Source organism: Ambystoma mexicanum, chromosome 6p (genome assembly GCF_040938575.1).
Source record: "Ambystoma mexicanum isolate Mex_15411 chromosome 6p, UKY_AmexF1_1, whole genome shotgun sequence".
Classification (NCBI taxonomy): Eukaryota; Metazoa; Chordata; class Amphibia; order Caudata; family Ambystomatidae; genus Ambystoma; species Ambystoma mexicanum.
Genome location: NC_090935.1, coordinates 1,335,401,883 through 1,335,424,068, shown reverse-complemented (window position 1 = coordinate 1,335,424,068; position 22,186 = coordinate 1,335,401,883). Strand labels below are relative to the sequence as shown.

Sequence of the window (22,186 nt, the reverse complement as noted above, 5' to 3'; positions counted from 1 at the left end):
AGGGCAGGGAAGCCTCTTCGACGACGGCCAAGATCTCATTCAACTAGAGCAGCGGCATCGTCGACGGCACTGTGGGCCGGAGTCCCTCTGGGGGACATCTGCATGGCGGCTACCTGGGCGGCTACACACACCTTTACCCGCCATTACTGCCTGTCGCAGCAACATGCCGAAGATACCCGGATGGGACAGGCGGTGCTTCGACACCTATTCCAATAAGGTAAGCCCCGGCTGAGGGGTTGCATCCTGTGGAATTTATGACTGTATGTGGTTCGTTTTTCCTATGTTAACGATTACTGATGTATACATGATCATAGGGAACGACCTTGGCGAAGAAAGTATATGGGTTTGCATGCACGCCTCCTCTTTGGGGGTGGTACTGCTATGTAATCTATTCTAAGCATGTGAATCCATGAAAGATCCAATGCTGGAGAAGGGAATAGTTTCTTACCTGTAACTCCATTTCTCCAGCATTGGTATCTTTCATGGATTCACATGCGCCCACCTGCCTCCCCTGAATATGCAAACCGGTTTCCCCACTACTTTGGGGGCCGAAATCTCAGGGAGCGCGGGGGCGGGTCCTGTATTTATATCATGACGTCCTGATGTTGCGGGCACGCATGATACAAAACGAGGTGGATAGGACGCATAAGCGTCGAAAAAGTTTCCTACGGGAAAGGGTCTATATAATGTACCGGGGATTCCCGGCCTGACGACGAGGAATATTCTAAGCATGTGAATCCATGAAAGATACCAATGCTGGAGAAATGGAGTTACAGGTAAGAAACTATTCCCTTCCTAAGACACCTGAGAAATAATGCAGCATTGAATGAGATTTTGAGAGACATTATAGTGCAAGTAAATATTTATTCCAAGAGAACTCTGAGAACTGAATGAGGCTTTCCTTCGAGGGCAGATCAAGGGATTACTGGCTAAAAGGAACTCTTGTTTCATGCTGAAAGAAAATCATCATGTCGTCTGGTGAAAGGCCAATTTGGGGGATCCACTGGGAATTCGTGTTCATCATCCAGTAAACAGTCAGTTGATCAAAAAAGGTTTATCAAGTGAGATCAGCAGTTTCCAGAAACAGTACATAATGTTGCTATGTTAAAGGTTTATTTTTGCTTCCTTAGGCAATAAAATGGGCAGCATTAGTAGCAATATCATCATGCCAGATCCAGAGAGACATCCACGTTGTGTAAAAAATCGATGCTGCGCGTTCTCATATCTCTGTGTTATTTATACTTGCATTCTGTTCATAATAATACTGCTTTCACTCACTGTCCGCTCATCCTATTACCTAGATGTACAAGGAGCAAAGACTTATGAGAATCTTCCTAAGCAGAAGGAAGGTATAAACGTGGCAACTACTAGGCAAACAAGACCCTATGTAGTTATCCCTGTTCCAAAGAATGATGAGGAATCACCTAAGTCTGAGGTAAATGTTACTTAAAGTCAGTTACATGCAAAAAGTGTCTTAGGGATTATTTTTGGACACCAGAGACAGGCTTTACAAGGGAGACAAAAGAAATGGCTGTTGAAAGATGAACCTACTCAGTTAATGCATGCAAATACACCTAGTCCACTGACCAGTGATCCTGGGATTGGTCCAGTTAGGAGAAACTATGTTGATGTACTTCATGAAATGATAGTAGCGAGTCACAAGAGAACAATTAGACCTAAAAGAGATACCAGGGTGGATGACTTTGAGCTAAATGATTACTTGGATAGTACAGCACATTTGGGAAACAACATATGGTATCAACATATGAGGGAAGTAGGACGAAGATCCTCAAAGGAGGAATGCTTTGTATGTGCACACCTGGAAGTCTAAGATTTTCATAGCTATTGAAATAGACGTCCAGATAGCACATTGTCTTTCCCACAAAGCATTTTGCTGAATAAGAGGCCAGTTTATGGTCTGAGATGACTATCTCTAATGGTTAACTGAATGGACAGATCCAGGTGAAGATGACTATGTCCAGGACACGAAGACAAGAAACAGAGCTCACACTAAGAATCATGTGATCAGGTACGAGAAGCCTGGAGTAAAAGGAGCTGGAATCAGATGGGAAGTAAACAAAAGACTGGAGAGTCCAGGATATTCTGCAGATGAAATTCATAGATCAAAGAACCGAGGCCAAATGATGGATCTGTGGATCAGTACTATCACCAGATGGATGGAAAGAAGGAGAGGTGATCTACAGAGCCTGGGTGGTCATTGATTGTTAGAATCCTGCCATTGACATAGTACAGTTTGGCTGCAAGCCACTGTGGCCAAGACTTGCTAAACTACTGACCTGGGTCGAGGACAGGGCAGGTCCCTTGCAGATAATGCCTTTGGAGAGTGCAAAGCTGTGCTTCAGAAATAATGGCACAAGAAAAGTTGGAGATGTGGTCGAATCTTTAATGTACCAGGAAGGGTTCTTGGAACAGCAATAATCATGGATCACTATTGGGCATGTGTATCCAGAGCATATATGAGGCTACCCAAGGATTGGGGAGGATGATGTTCATTAGTGAATGTTCATGTTCCAGCATTGGTGATTCTGAAAAATGACTTAAACCTTGACAGTTTTCCAAAAGCAGATGCTCACCTGAGAAAGAAGAGATCTGTGGAGCCAACAAGAAGAATGAAGATAGATAACTATTTCTCAGCAAAATCTATAGAAGCTTTTGACGCTATTCCCTATGAGCACAGACTATTTAGCCAGACAGCTTCAGTATTTTAGTTGATCTTCATGCCAAGTGTCCAGGTTGGAGCAAATACCAAATGGCTGCAGATTACCAGATGGGAATTGTTACAGACAATCAACACCACTATAAAGGGATTGAACACAATCAGAGAAGAGATGAGAGCCATACGACTAATGACTCTCCAGAACAGATATGTCTTGGAAATGATCACAGCAATGGATGGAGGTGTTTGTGCAAAAATTGGAGAATCATTACTGATGACAGCTATTTTGGATCACTCTTCTCTTGCGTTCCACAATGGATGGCAGACATTTTTAAGTTCCTTGGAGCTCTGATACTAATGATATTGCTAGGATTCTGTGTGATCAAGATATTAATCTCCCAATGCAAGAATACAGCCAAAAAAGCAATAGGGATGAAAATTATGATCGATATAGAACCAGGATGGAAGGCCAAAGACTTGACAGATGAAGAAATTAGAGACTTTGTGAAGGCCATTATCCATGCACCTGAAGGGACAGAGTTCCTATATACAAAGAATCATAAAACGTATGTGGGAAGATGCATCTATTGCAGTCCAAGTAGGGAGTGCAGGCTCATGACATGGAAAAAGGATAAGTATGTGAAATCAGCAGGATGCCTGAAGGGAGTCATAACGATATGGGTCTCAAGGAAGCTCTTCTTCAGACCAAGATGTCTGGATGTGAAGGATGATGAGAGAGTGGTGGCTAAATCGCCCAGAGGGGGGAGTGTAGAGGAGGAGCCAAGTACCCCCACCTCAACCACCTCACCTATATTACCTATATAATGGGAGCCTGAATGCGAAACTGTGCAGTATCAGTGGGAATAGCAATACCTAGGAGAATCCTGGAGGTAAGGTTCCCATTGAGAAAACCCTACCTGCACACAAGAAAATATGATGGTCGTTTTAATGAAATCCCGGAAGAAGCGGAGCAAATGAATGGCAAGGATGAATGGTGACGTCATACAAAGTTGAGCCGACGTACTGTTACGCTCACCTGGTTACCACGGGGGCGTCGACCGGAACTGGGCCGCTGTTATTTCCACCAGCGTGACATGTAGCGCCGAGATGACTGACTGGACTGGCCCGCTCAGCCTGGTTTGTCTGGCTCGCAAGAATATTCTTCTGCAAAGGAGAAGAGGAATTAACCACCCGTGGAATTGAGTGTCAACCCACCTTCCCCACTCCCGTTGTCTTCCCACTGATCACTCTTGATGTCCCCTCCTTAGTCTCACCTGATGGTTTTGAAGGATGAGCTCTCCATCCTGCGTCGACCGCAGGGGCGCGTTGATGACCAGTTACTTCACTGGCGTAGAGGAATTGGTGAGTTCCAGTATTGACTCTAAAGTCCAATTGTTCATAAGAGTTCAAATGTCTGCTCTTCACTCTGTCCGATTCCTTGCAAGTTGCTGATTAATCCACTCGAAGATTTCCAAATTGCACTCGGTAAGATTCAGGTACGTCTATTGTGTTTTTCCCCTTAAGGGCCGGGTACGGCGATGAAGCAGAGTTGACTGTGCCGTCCCGAGTTGACGTGAGACCCCCGTGGTAAATCAAGTAAGTTTTGTGGGGGGTAACTGGTATTGTCCTTGCTTTCTCCCCTTAGGGGCCGGGGTACGGCGATGAAGCAGAGTTGACTGCACCGACCCGAAATGAGGTGAGTACCTCCCGTGGTAAATCAGGTAAGTCCTTGGGGGTAGCTTGTATGGCCTTAGAGAGTCCCCTTGCTCACCTTGCTGTCTTTGTCTCCTTAGGTGTCGGAGGGCGGCCACGAGATGGAGGGAGCGTGATGGAATGCTGAAGTACCGCCAAGCAGGTGAGTTCAGTGCGGCGCCTTAGGAATGCGAAGCGATGCTTCAAAGACTTCTGTCTTTCAGTTCCGTGGCGAAATGGATCAGGATTCAGGTAAGGATTAAAGTGAAAACTCCTGTTCTAACCTTTATCCTTTTTGTCTTCTTGTTTCAGGAGTCCCAGGACTGAAGCGGGCGTGGCTGAAGACTGGAGCTGCTGAAAACACGGTGAGCGTTATGCTGCAGCAAGCAGAATAACGCGAAGCACGTGTGGCTGTCCGGGTGTGGTTTAAATAGCCTTAGAAGAAGATCCAGGTAAGTATTCTTCCACAGCCCCACCCAAGTAACAAAATAGTCCCTTCAGTAAAATAGTCCCTCCTAAGCCTCATTTGGCTTGAGTCTTCATGCAGCATGGTCTGCCTCAGGTGAGTATGCAGCATGGTCTGCTTCAGGTAAGTTATCAATAATGAGCCTGGCGCCCATGGTGCCAGGACTGACTTTATCTTTATGAGCCTGGCGCCATGGGCGCCAGGACTGTACCCAAACAGCCCCTAACTGGGGCTTTTGGGCATGCTCCAAGTGGCATGATGCCTGCTTCCGGGGCTGCTGGGCCTGGTCTGGTCTTCCGGGGGCAGGCATCATGACACGTACATAGAAGAGATACAGAGACTAGAGAATGCAGATATTCTATAAAGCATCAAGAAAGTATTAAGGATAAGTGAAATCTTGGGATCAAGGTGAAGAAGCTTATGCCAAAAAATGGATGAAGATATCAATTCAGTTTACATGTGTACAGATGCAAAGGAAATGCAAGCAGACAAAGTATTCTTGAGGCTAGCTTTGTAGTGAATAGATTGCGGCATGCACCAATATATACATGTATGCATAAATAGTAAAAGATGGATGTTTCCACTCCGTGTCATAGCAAAGTTGGACTAAAAAAGAAAGGCCTCTTCCCAGTGTGTCGCAGTGAGTAAACACATGAATTAAAAGTGAATCTCGAAAAGGCGAGGCTGGATGAGCCATGAAGCCAAGCCAAGAAGCCAAGGTTTTATCAGGCTGGAGTGAGCTGACATTGGATACAAAATCATGTGAAAGAACAAGCTCCTGTTCAGAAGGCATGAACAAAACCAGGAAGATGTCAGGGTCTGTTAGAAAATAGTATTTTAATAAGCTAAAAGGCTTGAAATCATGGTCTACAGTCACATGGACAGATGAAGTTGGACAAACACCTCAGCATGAGGGCAGAGCGTGTCTTCACTCCCCTGAATTCTCCAGAGCTAAGAACACTTCTAAGGACGAGTTCAAAATCATAATTGCCAGCAGACCACTGAGGTGATGATGGATTGATATGCTAATTGGTGGGAAGCTCTGTTTTTGACAAGCTCACCAGCACCTTGAGGTCCAATCTGTGTGCTGCTAGACATTGGTGGAAAAGTACTGATGGAGGTTAGAGTGCCAACCAATTGTAGGGGACTGTGTAATTAAGGGTCCTATAGGTTGTGTAACCAGTGGGACGTTGTGTATTTAGTGATGTTCATGGTGGCCATTTTGAAGGGAGGGCTTAGTTCTCCCACCTGATGTTAAGAAACATATCACCTTTCCTCACTGCCCTAGGCGAGTATGGATCGTACACTTAGATGATCCTCTTCGAACCTATCACACTCACCATTTGGTTTTTGTAGTTTGCCACATAGGCTGACATTAGTAATATGTAGGTTAACGTCATCAATTACGATTTTTTGCTATATAAGATTGATTTTTTTGTAATGCATTGAGATAATTTCCGCTGAGACGTCCTTTGTACTCCCTGCTTTAGATCATTGATATTAAAACAGTAATCCTTTTGCCAACTACCTGAGTTGTTTCGATTATTGATGTATGAATACAATGTACATCCCCATCCATCTCCAGGGTAATTGCTACCCATCTTAAAGGGCTGAGGTTATTCAGTTCAGCTGTATGCTAGTGGCAGAGGTGTTGAGGTACGTCAGGTGTTTCAGTCTGTATGGCTATATGCTAAGATCACTAATTCTCTTACTTCTGAGTATGTCTCGGAGTAACAGAATGCATGTTTTCCATCCCATTTGCTACACCTTCGGCCACACGTTCCAGTGATTAACTGGAATATACTAAAGCCGATGCCATCGATCAGCCTATCTTCGAATGCTGGCCAAGCACGCCTGACACATGAATTTGGGTCCACGCAACACCTTTTACATCTTGTTCCCTTTTCCTCTCATGTATGAAAGGGAAACATGGGTTGCGCAGAACTGCATTCTCAGACAATATATTACAATGTATTATCAGAATATGACAGTATTCCCTCCCGCTGGACCCATGCCTCAGGATGTGGACTTGCAATTATGGCACAGTGAGGGACAGCTCACACACCAGCTCTCTCTCTTCCACTGAGGGCCCACCTCATTCGTGTTGCACACAGTCCCCATTGGGATGGGTGCCTTCTGACAGTTTGCTGAGCAATCCCAGATTTCTGTCTCTGGGGTCTATCAGGTTGTGGGTACACGTTACTGACAAACACGCCTCTAGAAACACATGTGTCCAGGCATGTTCTAAATGGCTTGTCATATCATATGCTTCCTTTGCATACCTATGAGCACACCTCCAGCCTGTCACTATCATGCAACCACTCACTGACTTTTCTGAGTAAGCACAGGGGACTGCCAACACGCGTAGACACTTGTTGGCAGAAGCATTTGCCCTTCTCTGATCTGCGCTATGCTTTGATAATTCTTCACTGACTCAAATCATCACAACCTCTATCCCTATTCCACATTACCTTTCTTACCTGTACAAATGTTTCATATGTGTTTGTTTAAGCTTTCTCCCTTTTTGCCTGCCATCCCCTCCTCTGCTGCCCCTTTCCTATTCTCCCATAGAATCAAGCTCTTGATATGTGTGACGGTTGCACAGTACACCACTCTTCTAAAAAAGAAAAAGCATTGGCACTGCTAAACCACCCCCCGAAAAGCCTCTGTGCTGGTAGACCGCTAGGGTGGTGGCTGGCACAGAAAAATACAATGATAGCATTAGAAAACCTTCGCAATCTCATTCATCAATCTCAAGGGACGCAGAATTCCTAATTCTCCATTCCACATAGGCTGTAATTTGTCAAGTATAATCCATTGAATCCTTCTACCAATTCAATGCATTTTCATTCACGACATCCCATGTCACGTCCTCGTGTCATTCTCCTGCACGTGCCGTCTAGGTATTTGAATGCCAGGCATGCATTGATCCCCTTAGCTACAAAGCTTTAGTAGGTGGTTGTATATTAAATACACCATTTATGCTTTCCTTATGGGAACATGCTCCAATGCAGCTAATAGATCCTACTTTACTTTACTTTAATTTATTAATTTATAATGTCTACTTATTCCCTACTCCTTACCCAAGCACTGTATGCCACAGAGAAATTCCCACTCGAGCTTGGGTGGAAAAAGATGGCAACGTATTCCTGTACTTGATAGAGTGGGATAGTCTCTGGAGCAGGCAGTTGTATACTGATTGACCTTTTTACAATTGACCTCGAGAGAATTGACCTCGGGAGAATTGATCTAATTTACAAGGTCAATTAGGACATATATGCAGGGGAAACCCCCCGCAATCCCCCACCCAATCCAAAAAACCCTGCAACCCCCCACCCAATCCCCTTATACTATTTATAATCCAAAACCAACCCAATACATATATAAAATAACTAAAATAATATAAAGGTCAATTGTGCAGAAGGTCAATTAGGACCACTATAATTAGGTCAATTGTGCAAAAGGTCAATTGTAAAAGGTCAATACCGAGCAGGCAGGGTCAGTCAGCCGAGACCCATACAAGGATAGACGTAAGGATCTGTGTTGACGCTCTAATGAGGAGGATAGAGAACGGAGTGGCTAGGATTTCATTTGCAAGTACTTCAGTATTGTTATGCATTTTTTAAAAATTGGATAGTGATATAGGCGGTTTTACACCCTAGACTGCCGCTGGCCTTTTGCTTTGTAAAAATGGAACACATGGTAAGCCGTTTGCTTTTATACCTTCTCATAGGAGTTGCTTTCAAGAATCTCGTGCTTGCATAGTACAAGCATAGGCTAATAATTGAGGCTGCTCTCTCAAATTCATAAATTCGAATTGTCTTTCATTAATACAGGTGAGCGAAAGGAACATGGGAAGTTATTGGAGACTCTATACGTATATGATCCATCATTGCTATTCAAGTAATAACCCCCGAGCAAGGGGTGGAGGGGGCATTATCACATCAGGTAATGCTGCAGGGCCCATGGTTACAGGTCGGGGATTACCATGTCTGCCTTCCGTCCTGCACTGCCTACAAAAAAAGAATGCCTTTTCGCCAGGGTGTCATTTTTTGTTGTGGCAGAAAACCATTGGAATCCTATGGAATCAACCACTTTCTAGCCTCTCGTAAAAGCATGTGGATTCCATAGGAATCCACTGTAAGTGCTTCCCACAAGAGTTAATTGTGATAAGCAGTTACACTACTTCACATCGAAACGTTTTTTTTTCAAGTGTGTTAACTTGTTTTAGGCAGGTTTAACACTTGATTGCACTTCAGCATTTCATGGAGGAGACCAAAGTGAATTAAAGCGCATCCGTTGCCTGTCCCAGCCAGGCAATTTCCACTTTGAGTAAACATTTCCCCCACCCCTCCCTGACCCGCCTCCACCAAATAGGTGTTTGGAGTTTAGACACCTTACTTCGAAACCTGGCTTTCCCACTTGACCAGGGTTGTTGCTAGGTCTGGAAAAGATCCGGGGCTATGCTAATTTTGGGACTGTCAGGACTGGGGGCTAGCCAGTTTTTTGGGTTGTAAAACCTGAGCTTCTATCCACGGCTACAACCAAAAGACCCGGGGCTATAGCCTCCTCACGCCCACGCCCCCCCAGCAACGCCTCTGCACTTGACCAACACCAGTGCCTATCTGCTAAATCTGGGATCTAAACATCTACATATTAAGAGAAAAATAAAAAGGGCCAGCTCCCAGTTAATGAGCGTGCTGCAGAGACCTCTGTGATGAGAGACAAGATTTTGTAATTCCCAGTAAAATAGTGCAGACGTCATAACGTCTGGGGATCTCTGTGCAGGATGCCGCAGGTCCAAGATGGCTTTTTACTCCAGCAAGGTAGCTGAGGTGGTCAATCTACCGTACCTTCTGCAAGGATGTATTTCTGACCAGCAGATAACAGGTGCCAACCCCCATAAAGTTCACGAGGCTAATGTTGGCACTACTCAAGCCATGCAACACGCTGATCAGAGGTTTGGGTATCATCAAAGCAAACTCGACCTCACCTACGATATTTATAGCCTTTGAATTGGGTAATATTAACACCTGTATCTCGAGTGAAAATAGACAGATCCGCGTGTGCACTTATGCAAATACCCAGCACTATATTATTTGTTTTTAGGATTTTATGAAGTTTGAACTGACAGAAAGCTATGGATTGTGAGCGGCAATGCCAGCGACAAGGCTTCAACCTGAGTTCCAGAAAAAATGTGGGGTCGTGGGGTTGAAAGCAAATTTTACAGAATATTAAAGAAAATAACGCAAATAATTTCCCCTTGTTTCTTTTTACTGCTCTCAGCTCTTTCTTTCTCTGTGGAACTGATAGCCTGCAACATAAGCAGAGCTGAGTTGGCGGGAGGGGGCAACCCAGGGGATTGTTCAGAGCGAGGCAGAGTGGAAGAGATGCCACTGGACAGGGGAGAGCTTAGAAAGGAGGAGTGGAGAATTGACGAGGGAGGCAGTGTAGAGTGCAGAAAGAAGGTGTAAAGTGCAGCAGAGCAGGTGGCGATGAAAGGAGGAGAGGGGAAGAGAAAGAACAAGGAAAAGAGGTGTGGAATGGGTATATTGAAGATAAATTGTGGGACGGCAAGAAAAGGAGCAGTGAAGAATTTAAGAGGAAAGGAGGGTAGGAGAAGAAAAGCAAAGATCGAGTAGAGCAGAGGAGAAAGACTGGAGGAAGAAAGGAGGAAAGTGGAGGAGATAGGAGGAGCGAGGGAGGTAACAGAAACAGCAGCGGGTGAGGGAGTGTGCAGCAACAGTAACCGGTGGAGCAATGGTGGAAACAAGATCAGATCAGAGAAGGCGGGGAGTAATAGTGAAACGTGGAGTGGAGGTGAAAGTAAAATTGGATGAGGGAAAGAGCGGAACAGAGATTCCGAGAAGAGTTTAGAGGGGGATATGAGGGGTAGTTGTGAAGTGTGGTGGAGGTTCAGGTCTGTGGGGGGGCTATGAGGAAGCTACAGAGGAAGAGGGTGTAAGATAGAGACCAGAGAGAGAAATGGAGGAGGAGGAAAAGAGTGAGAACGGATGTATGGTGAAAGAGGTGGAAAGTGTGCAGGAAAGCTACACAGAAGCTTGACCCCACATCAGATTGTCAAGCGGGGAAAGAGCATGGCCTGCATCTGAAGGCTGAGCCAAGCCCAACCCTACCCAAGAGGGAAAGTGAGGGCAAACACTTATTCCAGGCTTGAACGTTTGCTAAAGAGTCTGATGACCAACTCCCATCAAGACGACCCAAAGTACTGGTATTGATGGTGCCAAATGTTTCCATTAATCCAGAAAAAACAGGCCACATCCTGGCTAGAAACTACTAAACCAACAATGACCCTGCAGTGTTATCAAGAACGAAGTGTAGGTACACTTCAAGCCTCAGAGACTTTGGATGACTGTTTACCTCCAAAAGGGCAGATCTACAAAAAAAGGGTGAGGGGGAGCGACTCAGGACCATGTTCCTAAGAGAACTTGTTTTCATTGTGTCCTCAATTAAACCTAATCCTTTGGTTCTTTTGCTCTCTTTCATAAAACCATGTGACTTTCCTTCTTATCTTCATGATGTCTGTGGATCCCTTGGATGTGACAGTAGAAAGAGATCGCATGAATTTACAATACTTTGCAGTGAAAGCCCCCAAAAGTGTGGAAATGAACTACACCAATGACTGCCACAATCAAGTGAATATCCTTCGTATGAAACTAAATCTAACTACAACAAATGACTGCCACAATCAAAGGAATATACCTTCATATAAAACGAAATCTAACTTCCTCATCATTTACTAGCACCTCACATCTCCCCTACCATCAAGAGCCACTGCAGATCATTAGACTCTTGTGCTTGGCCTTTGGGACATTCCCCCTCTCGTGGCTGGAGCAGCACATCACCCTGTTTTCGTCGACCTGAGACGCCTCGTGCGCATGACTTGTCTGCAACTGTCTTGCTGCTAGGCCGCCTGCATTGTGCAGTTTCTCCATCTCTGTTGGATGTTCAGTAGTGCAGTTTCCATGCCTCTGGCTGCTCTGAAGCCATACTGGTGGTCGTGGAGACAATCAACAAATTCAGTGTGTTGGATCAATAGGGAGATGACCAGTTTCTCCAGGAGTTTGCCCAGGATAGGGATAATGGAGATAGGGCGGTAGTTAGCCAAGCAGGAAGGGTCGGCAGAGGAATTTTTGAGGGAAGGATGCACAAGGGACTGCTTGAGGCATAGTGGGAAGGAGCCAGTGGCAAACGAGTGATTACAGAAATCGGTCAAGGCTGGCTCAGGAGAGGCAATGTTGTCCTTGATAGTTCTGTAGGAGCAGGAGAGCACCTGTTTGGAGGAGACTTTCATAGAGAGTACTTGTCTAGAGTGCTTGTCATCCGCTGCTATGGGAGAGAAAGAGGAGAGTAGGAGGCAAGGGTAGAGGGGGGCCAAGAGAGGCCTGAGAGCTGGGGAGGGAAGCAGGAGAGGTGTAGAGGAGAGTGAGGACAGGATGTCTTGAGTTTTGGTTAAAAAGTGAAGTAGGGAGGGTCAGGGATGTCAGGGGAGCAGTGGAGACTGCAGTAGGATTGGCGGGTTCCTTGCAAACAGTCGCCCATGTTGTTAGTGGCCCCAGAGATGCACGCTTGGAAATGGGCTCTCTTCTTAGAGCGGATGGAGAGTTGGTATTGCCTTTGGAGCAGGCAGCAGGCCAGTCTGTCTGAGGATGTGACACTTCCGCTCAACAACTCTGCACTTGCGTTTCAGCGAGGCTACGTTGGAGTCATACCAGCTGTTGAGCTTGGAGGCAGGCTTCATACGGATCCTTATGACATGGTCAAGGATGTCCCGGGTGGTGGTGATAGAGAGGTGATGATTAGCAAGGGCAGAGTCGGTGTGGGAGTCCGTGGCAGGAGTGGGATGGGGAATGAAAGTGGTGGCTAAAGCAGCAACTGACACTTGCATCATCGGTCGAATGACGGAGATGGAGACTGGTAGTGCAGTCAGAGGCTTAGCCGGGGACCTGAGAGATCCAGGTGAGAGGACAGGAGAGCATGGTCAGACCAGGAGAGAAGTGTAGTCAGGGGGTTGGAGATGGGGATGTCTGCTGAGAGGACAGCATCCAAGGTATGTCCGGCTGAGTGCGTCGGACCGGAGGGGAGAATGGTGAGTTAGAGTCCAGTTGTCGAATCGGGAGAGTTGAGGTGAATATTGAAGACTCTGAGAAGGACAAGCTTGGAGGTGGAGGCAAGAAGGGAAGAGGTGAGGTCAGACTACTCCGAGAGGAAGAGGGAGACCAGGCCAGGGGTCCTGTAGATGGTGGTGAGAGTCAACTAGAGGGTTGGAGAGACACCAAGCCTGCAGACTAGGCATTAGAAGGAAGAGTAGTTCTGAGTGGGAATGATAGTAGCAGGGACCCATTCAGGGAAGATCAAGGCCACTCCGTCTCCAGGCTGGTTAGGGAGGAGTATGTTGAAAGCGGTGACAGAGCTGGCAATGAACCATGTCTCAGTGAAAGCGAGAACGTCATGGTTAAAGTCTTCAAGAAGGAGACAGATATCAGAGCAGTGTTTAACATCAGATGAGGGTGAAGCTGGTTGCCACCTTTGAAGGTCTTCTGAGGAGGGGTACAGGGATTCAGGGAAGATCAAGGCCGCTCCGCCTCCAGGCTGGTTAGGGAGGAGTATGTTGAAAGCAGTGTCAGAGCTGGCAATTAAGCACGTCTCAGTGAAAGCCAGAACGTCATGGTCAAAGCCTTCAAGAAGTCGACAGATATCAGAGGAGTGTTTAACAGCAGATGAGGGTGAAGCTGGTTGCCACCTTTGAAGGTCTTCTGAGGAGGGGTACAGGGATGTGCTATGCCCATCGGTGGTGGAGAAGGGGCAAGAGAGGTAGCAGACAGAGGAGGGGCAGGAGAAGGGAGGAAGTTGATGAGAGACAGAAGACGCCTATCAAGAAGGAGGAAGTTGGGCTGAGAGCCCTGCACCATGACAATGCCATTCTGATTGACATTAACCTAGAGGATGGGAAGCATGCCAAGAGTACTTCCCATCTGGTGCCACTATTAATGGGCTACGAGGAGGAAGGGGAGAGGACTGAGACCATGTGGGGAGTCCATAGGTCCGGAGAAGGAGTGACAAAGAGGATGTCTGTGACAGTCTGCCTGGAAGAAGCATTGACGTAGGTGTCAGCAATGGGCAAGACTGGATTGGAAACCAGGAGGTTTTGTTTTACTTTCTCCTTCCAGACTTCGAGATGGAGTTAGGATAGGTGATAGAGTAGCAGTTAGAGTAAATAGGAGAGATGGAGAGCACCATGGAGGGAGAGCGCAGAGAGATGGGAATGTGGGGGGAGAGAGACTTTTACAGATGAGTAGTGAGCAAGAGTATACCCCTTACAGTTGCTACAACTTTGCTGTATTAATATGACTCACCTGCACCTGTTAAGTGAAGTATGATGGAACAGAGTAGCATGCATTTTTTCACAGTCCTAATAAATGCTGTCTCTAACTTGCTTCTTTCTTTCTTGCAGCTGATCAGGAGGTGTAGGTCACAAAATCCTGCACAGCGCCCCACATTTGAGCAGGTCAAAAAGCAGCTACACAAAATGAATCCAAATAAAGTCAGTCCAGTCGACATGATGATGACTCTGGTGAGTGGAGCCTAAGTATTTGATTCGTGAGTTGTGAGTGAGATCGTGGACCAGATTTAATAAAAATAAGCTCTGCGTGGCTCACTGACAAAGTGCACTGTGTAATTCCTGGAGGTCTTGCAGTGCCCTGTACGCCCCATCGGAGAGCGCAATAGAAGAAGGCACAGTGCGCAAAGACACGTCTGTGTCATTACATTTGCATACCAGCTAGCTGCATCACTAAACTGGTGAGCGTAAAGGGGTTGGCTGTGTCTAGGATTGGAAAGTGACCAGTAAGAAACGGGTGTTGGCGCTTTTCATTTTTACATTACATTCACTCATGTCCTTCCCTAATGCTTCAGAAAGTGCTCCACAATGGTCAACGTCCCTCACTAGCATGAGTGGGACTTTATATTCTATTAAGAGATAAGGAGACAAGTATTATGCATTAAATCCTCTACTGAAACCAGCAGCACATACTACAATGTTTAAACATTCTGAAAACAGGAAACCTTTTAAAAAAAAATAAACTTTGCAACTACAAGCAAACAACCCAATCCAAGATGGAGACCAAGGGAGACCTTGTCAATAAGCTTCCGTGCCATAGTATGAACTCTCTGCAGCCCATCCTCTTCTGCAGCTGCAAAAAAGTCCCAGATTTCAAAACTGGCTCCAAACGAGAAGGGCAATCCACCAAGAAAACCAACTCCAAGAAAAACTTCGGCTATACTCCTCAAGCTCTGCATGGATAAAGAGTCTCTTCTTCTCAAACGAAAACTGCAATGAATATAAAGAGACAATGACGGAGGGCGGGAGGAATAATACTAGCCTCTGTGTCTCTTAATAGAATCTAAACCCCCACTGAAGCTAATAAAAGAGGGTTGGCCATTCTACGTCGAGACCGGAGGCTTCCTACTATGCAAGTTCAGAGCTCTTGCAAAACAACATTAAAGGCATGTTGAATCTTATTATGATAAAAAGATTTAAAAGTATATCTCCTAAACAATTCAGCTGCACAGAGGATGTCCCCCAACCTATGTGATGAATCCTGTGGAGGGATCACGGAAGCTTAGCCTAAAGTCTCCTCCCATGTGGCCAGGGGAAGGCAGTCGCTACCTGATCCTAACCCTGGGGGGTAGCATCAGAGGGAAGGATCACATGGGAGGAGACAGCTATTATGGGGAGGTGATGACTTCACTAGGAGAGACATAGTATTCATCTTTACAAGATGAAGAGGACTTTGTTCCCAAATATTTAATGGCATATTTTCAGTGCTCCAGTCCTCCTAACATCAAGGTTCCAGACACCTGTTATAAAGAGCCCGTTAAACAGAGTCCAATTAGTACCTTAGAGACTCACGAATTAAAAATAAAACCCTTTGAATTTCATAATTCTATCATAAAGAGAGCCTCTCGCCCTAATGTGAAATTGCAGACTCTCTATTCAAACCCTCCTCAATCTGGTCACTCAATTTTTTAAACAATTTAATATAGTTGAAAATAATGGAGATCCACTTAATATCACTTATGCTCTTAAAAACTCCAATTCCCATAATGCAAAAAGTACTGTGAAGGAGAGGATGAACTCAGAGGCCATGGAGACCCATCAGTGAAAGTATCCAAAGGTGCGGTCTAGTCTCTATCAACCAGAGCACCTGAGCTGAATATTTAAAGGCCAGAATAAGATGCAGCTGAAGAGATCAAGGAAGAAGCTGTGGTTGTGTTGTACTGAAGCCGAGAAAGAATCAGTTTGGATTTGTGCGGGAGACGTAGCAGAGGAAGCCTGAAGTATCCCTGGTGCAAGTATGGCCCAAGGAATAGACCCGCAAGCAGAAGTCACCCCAACGACTGAGGATCCGAAGAACTGCAGAGTACGCCTAGCAAACGGCGGCGTACAACAGAGGAGCCCAGCTGCAAGGAAGATGCATTGCAAAGTCAGCGCAAGGCAGGCTAGAGGCACCGCTGGAGATCCATGGAGCTTACTTTTCTCACTGAGACCACCGTGCGATATGTCTGAAGCTGCCGGAGCGGAAGAAAGGACAGAGGCAACTCCAAAGCCCCGTCACAAGAACCAACAGCTGAAGGGAGCTGCTGTGATGAGCATGTGAGTGTTACTGACACCCGGGTGATCTGTGAAAGGAAGCGGTCACCAGTAAATGTTTCTGAATACCGAACACTTAATGATACTAAGCAAAACATACTTGATGATTGCCAGTTAATGAAAACAAATGAAAATCAATAGTAAGAAAGAAAGTCATTGGGGAAAATCTCAGAGCAAGAGAGGGGGAACATGTATTGCCTACCGCCAAAAGGCTGTTATAAGACTTTAGGCCAATTCCATGAGAAGCAAAGTTGGAACCACTGTTACCTACAGCCACAATGCTGTCATAAGACTTTGGTCAAACATCCAGAAGGGAAAGGTTGGAATCAGTGCTGTCTACAGCCAAGAGGCTTTGAGCAAAGTACCAGTGGGGAAAGTTGTTAACCCTTATCGCTTATTACCAAGAAGCAACAGGTCTAATTAACCAAGATAAACCTTGGGAAATGTTCATATTCAGCATTGCCTGCAGCCGAGAGGTTGGTCGAGAACCTTAATGATACAACCAGAACATGAGTTTCCTTTTAAGAGATATGGTGGTGGAAAAGCTTGTATCTCATATTGCCAGCAGTCACCAAGTTGTGAAACCCTGTCAGAGGACTGGTATGAAGTGTACTGGAACCAGACCAAAATGTTTGTAGTTAGTGGTAGGAGTTTTCTTCCTGGCAGGCGAGTATACTAGGAAAGGGCCTTAGTAGTTAGTCCTGGCATGCAAGTGGACCAGGAATTAAGTTGGTGATTTGATAATCTTGTTGCTCTAAGAGTTATGGAAAATAACCTTTATTGAGTGAAAGAATGTATGTGTTCATGCAATGTTGACAAATCACAGTGTTAACAAAGCTAGTTGTTGACTGTTTTCTTGAAAAAAATGTGTTATTCTCAAGAAGAGGAAGATTTATGAAGCAAGTTGTTTGCTATCTTGACAAAAACATTGGTGTTTGCTATCCTGACAGTAGGTTGTTATTCATAAGCTTAACAATATGTATTGGGAAAGAGACATCAGTTATGTTTATGAGGAAGAAGTATTGAGAAAAAGACATTGGTTTTGTTGATAAGAAGGGTTTCATAACCATAGAACAATTGTATTTAGATTTTGAACTTGTATCGTATGAAGTCAAACATCGTTGAACGTCTTTTGAATGTGTACATTGCAAGAAAGACAAACATCCTTAAAAAGAGATATTGGTGCAGAAATGGTATCATACGTTATACCATACATTTAGGATAAAAAGGTAATTGTGTATTTCTTCAAGAAAGACATTTTACTTGGAAAGACTTTGTGCTTGGAAAATAATTTTGCTTGGCAAAGACTATACTATTCCTTTGAACAGAACTTTACCAATAATTTGCATGCTTCTGAATTGGTCCAGGGTAAGGGAATACATCCCTGGTCACAAGTAGTACTAACAGGATACTTTTAAGTTTGGTTTACCCACAGTTTATGTTGAATTTAAAGCCATCAGTATTTCCTTGCATGTTTTTGCTTGTTTTTATAAGTGTGAGGGTCAGAAAGATTTTTGGGCATTAGGTCGGTTTTCTTTAATCTTTAGGTTGCCACGTAGGGATCTCTGTATTAGGTTAGGGGAAGTGAGGTGTTTTTTTTTTACAACCCTTTCCCTTTAAATAAATGGCAGACTTTGCGAAAACGTTACCTTTGTGTATATCTAGTATTTCTGACCCCTCACACCTACTGCCAAGAAGTATTAATTTAGAAGCCATTGCACCCCTTGCAGAATGGATCCCAAAGATGGAAACATCGACTGCCACTTATTTCATGACCCATGTCACCCAGCGAGGTAAAGCAGATGGGAAGCCGCCCTAAAAGGCCTTCCAAATGAAATAATCCACTGAGTGGTGGCAGAGGGAAATAAAACACTATTTTCACAAACATAACTGCAAACAATGAACCACACATTGATTGATTGATAGGTTATTTATAATGTGCCTATACACTAGTTTGTCAACATACATAGCTTCTTTCCTCCATTGAGGAGGGATAAGAAACTGGGGTAGTCGTACATTTCGATCTGCAAGTGATAAAGAACGTTAACCCTTCAGGGAGTACACTTTATTATCCACATCCAGTGCTTTAACATCAGAAACTCTCTTGATGGAAACATGGCATAGCAACTTTGTCAGCTTTGCAGACATTTGTTGAAGCAACAAACTGTCAATGGGCAGCCATGATTGAAATACAAGGAATACCATGTTAACATTCCAAAAAACAGAATACTTAGTCTTAGGCAGAATCTCAATACATATTGACTACAATGCCTTCTTGACCAGAACATGTCTACCAATGGGTTTGCCTTTAACCAGGACATGCCCTGCAAGAATGGCCAATGTAAAATTGTTAATGGTTCAATAATCCTTCCCCTTCTTAAATAAAGGAACCAGAAAGTTGACTACCTCTACTGGAGGGGAGGAAATATGATCAATATTCCATCCATACACCAGCCCACCCAGTGTGACCACATTGTCAAGTAGTATGGTTGAGTGGATCTGGACCATGACTCACTGACAACCTTGAAAGTGTCTCCTGAAAGGCCTGGGGGAAAAAAACAGGATTAACAAAAAAATCCTCAATGCCATGAGAGGAAGCTTATCCTGTAAGACTAACTCATACTATCCAATACAATACAACACTATTTCCTGAGCTAACAGAAAGATATCGTCCAAGTACACTATTATCCAAACTCTGCTTCCCCTGAGTAATGCTATTACTGGGTGAAGAAGCTTTGTGAAGCACCAGGGGGCTGAGGACAGGCCAAATGGGTATCAGGTAATATTATCCCCATATATATGGTCGCCGTAAATAATATCGCCGGGAAAAGGTCGCAGCGATATTATATGGGTGACCATATATATGGGGACAGGGGCAAAAAAAAAAATGTTTTAAAAAATAAATAAATAAAAAGAAAGAAAAAAGTTTGGGGGTTGCGGGGGTGTCCCCCGCATGTTCCATGCAATAATGTCGCCACAAAAAACGGCAATTTTTCGGCAATATTTTTGTATGGCGAGATTTTTGTGGTGACATTATTACATGGAACTGCCAAATGTGAGGGAGATAAACTGCCAGCAGAGGCCCTGACACAGAAACTGAAAGTACGCCTGATGCGGAGCGTGAACAGGGACTACTATGTATGCGTCCTTCAACTCTATTTTGCACATATAATCCCTTAACAAGTGGATGCCCCTCCATCTTGAAGTGGTGATAGCCTATGAATGCGGACCTTGTGATTGATAACTGGACAGAACCCTCCATCCAGCTTTGGACCCAGAAAGGTCGAACTGAGAAAAGGGCATGCCACTTGGGAGGCCGACACCAATGCCCCTTTTTGAATGAGGTCTTCAATCTTGGTGTCACAAAACCTTGCTTCTTCTAACTAAACACCAATGGGGAAAGAGTAATCAACTGACAAGCGGGAGATTAAAACTCCACACAGTATCCTACTACTGTTTGAAGAACCAAGACACCTGGTGTCAGGGTAGCCCATTTCTGAACAAAACAAGCTAATCTTCCCTCCAGCTTTCACCGGGAAGTAACACTTATATGTAAAAAGTTCACCTGATGCAGAACGAAAAGGTCTTGCTCGCCTGCTGTTGTGATCTCTCCACTGATTCTACTGCTGAGGGAAGAAGGTTTTGTGTGCCCTTCTGGAAGCAAAGGACCCGGCGTTCACCCCTGTGCAATGCAAAAAGGGACAGCCAGATGTGCCGGTCATTCCTCTTCTAGGCCTGGAAAAAAGCACTTGGGTCAAGACCTTCCTTATGCTGGTTTGGGCCTTATCCAATGATTTGAAAGCATGCACAAAGGAAGACAGCTCTTTAATAAATCTGTAACCAAACAGAAACCTCGGGGCCTTTGGCCCTGCCTCCGACTGAGCCGTATATGCCAGCTTGGGATCTAGGCGCATTAGCCATTCTTAGCTTCTTTCCATGGATAAAGCCTCATTGGCATTGCCGAAAAGGCAGTCACACCTTTGATCCCAACGCAGAAGGACAGTGGCATAAGGGGGGTCTCATTAATTACGCTTTCCTCAAGCATTTCAAAGACCCAACACGTCCATATCTTGGCAGAATCTCAATGCTTTGTCTGTCCCCTTCCTGGGATCTTTTCTATACTTGGTAAGAAAAAACACCATAGAGTGGTCTTTTTCAGGCGTTTGGGAAAACTTCTACAGTAGGCGAGGGATCTCCTGAACCAGTGTTTCATAAAGGGCCCTTCTGCCTCTGACAGATACCACTCTGCAGAACACCGATGCTGTATAGTGGTAGTATCAAAGAAGAGCTCACCAAGGACATTGCTAAGGCCCTACTCCTTACCACCATGTCCTTCCTTCCTTGCTTTCTTCCTCTTAGGAGGGGAATTGGAATCCACAGTTAGGAGGGGAATTGGAATCCACAGACGAGAAAGAGGAAGATTCTGAGGGTGACCCCTTATCCTTGTCCCCCCATGAATCCATGTATCCTCTTACGGGAATGGGTTTAAGGACTACGAACCTTATTAGAGGAAACCCCTTTTCTCTTTAAACCCTGAAGATGCTTGTTCTTGGCAACATGCTTGCCATGCTTAGCCCCCTTACGAACTGGAACCTTCTTGGGCACCGAAAAACACCCCGTCTGAATATTTGAAATGCTTGTTGTAAGTGGTCAACAGCCGTGGCCAAGAACTTGTTTACGTCTCACTGGGTGTTACCCATGGATTCCGGTATCACCCAACTTTTTTCCGCAGGACTAACCTCCGTTCAACTGACTAATGGTTGTTGCTTTACAGGAACACCATCTTCTTCAGGGGAACTGGAGTGACAAAAGTCTATCCCTCCAGCCTCCTTACCTACTGCCTTCTGCATAAACCCATCACTGCCCCTATAGGCTGACGTGGCCCACACTTTCATTTAAAGCTAACTTAAATGAGGAAAAACAATTGAAACAACAAAATGAACAGGAAAGAAAGGAAGCATTCCGGGAGGGAACCTCTGTGAATTTTGCCTCGAGCAGAGGCCTTCCCACAACACTGGTGAGGCGAAAAGGGAAAACAGGCTGAGACTACGAGGGAGAGGAGTTGGGGCACTAATAAGGTAGGTAGGTAGAAATATTGTTAAGCAGCACAATTCGCCTCAGATGAGGCATCAGGGCACTGGAAACAGATCTCAGTTGCAGGCACCCAGAAAAAGTCCAACTGTAGGGAAGAGCCAGGTCTTGAAGTGTCTCCTTAAAATGAAGTGGTCAGACTCATCCTAAATCGTAAAGGGTAAAGTGTTCCAAAGAGACAAATCCTGGACAGCAAATGTGCGGCTGCTCCATCTATGTCTCTTTAATTTAGTAATGATCAGGAGTTTAGTGGACATTGAGCAAAGATGTCATCCCGGAACATATTGGGTGAAATGGGTCTTTGTGGAAGCTGAACCCGTCTTGTAATAAACTTTATGCGTTAGGCACAAGGGTTTAAATTCCACTCTTTTAGCCACAGGAAGCCAATACAAGAAGCGAAGAGGTGGAAAATCAAACCTTACAGCCACATTTTGGATATGTTGTAATTTCGATAGAGATTTCTTTGGGAGCCCCATAGACAGCATTGCAGTAATCAAGTTGACTGGAAATGAACGCATTGATAAACTGAACTTTTTCAGAGAACAAGAAATAGCTTGCAAGCCACTCAGAGATTTTAGTTGAAAAA

The 22,186-nt window shown here is 44.9% G+C and overlaps 1 protein-coding gene across 1 annotated transcript in view; it reads left to right on the top strand.

Moving 5' to 3' along the window:
* Window positions 1-22,186, top strand: part of LOC138510826 (atrial natriuretic peptide receptor 1-like) — a 488,764-nt gene that overhangs the window by 411,994 nt on the left and 54,584 nt on the right. Inside the window, exon 17 of the mRNA XM_069626514.1 lies at window positions 14,311-14,430. Coding sequence (XP_069482615.1) covers window positions 14,311-14,430 — 120 coding nt within the window. The remainder of the gene's footprint in view (window positions 1-14,310; window positions 14,431-22,186) is intronic.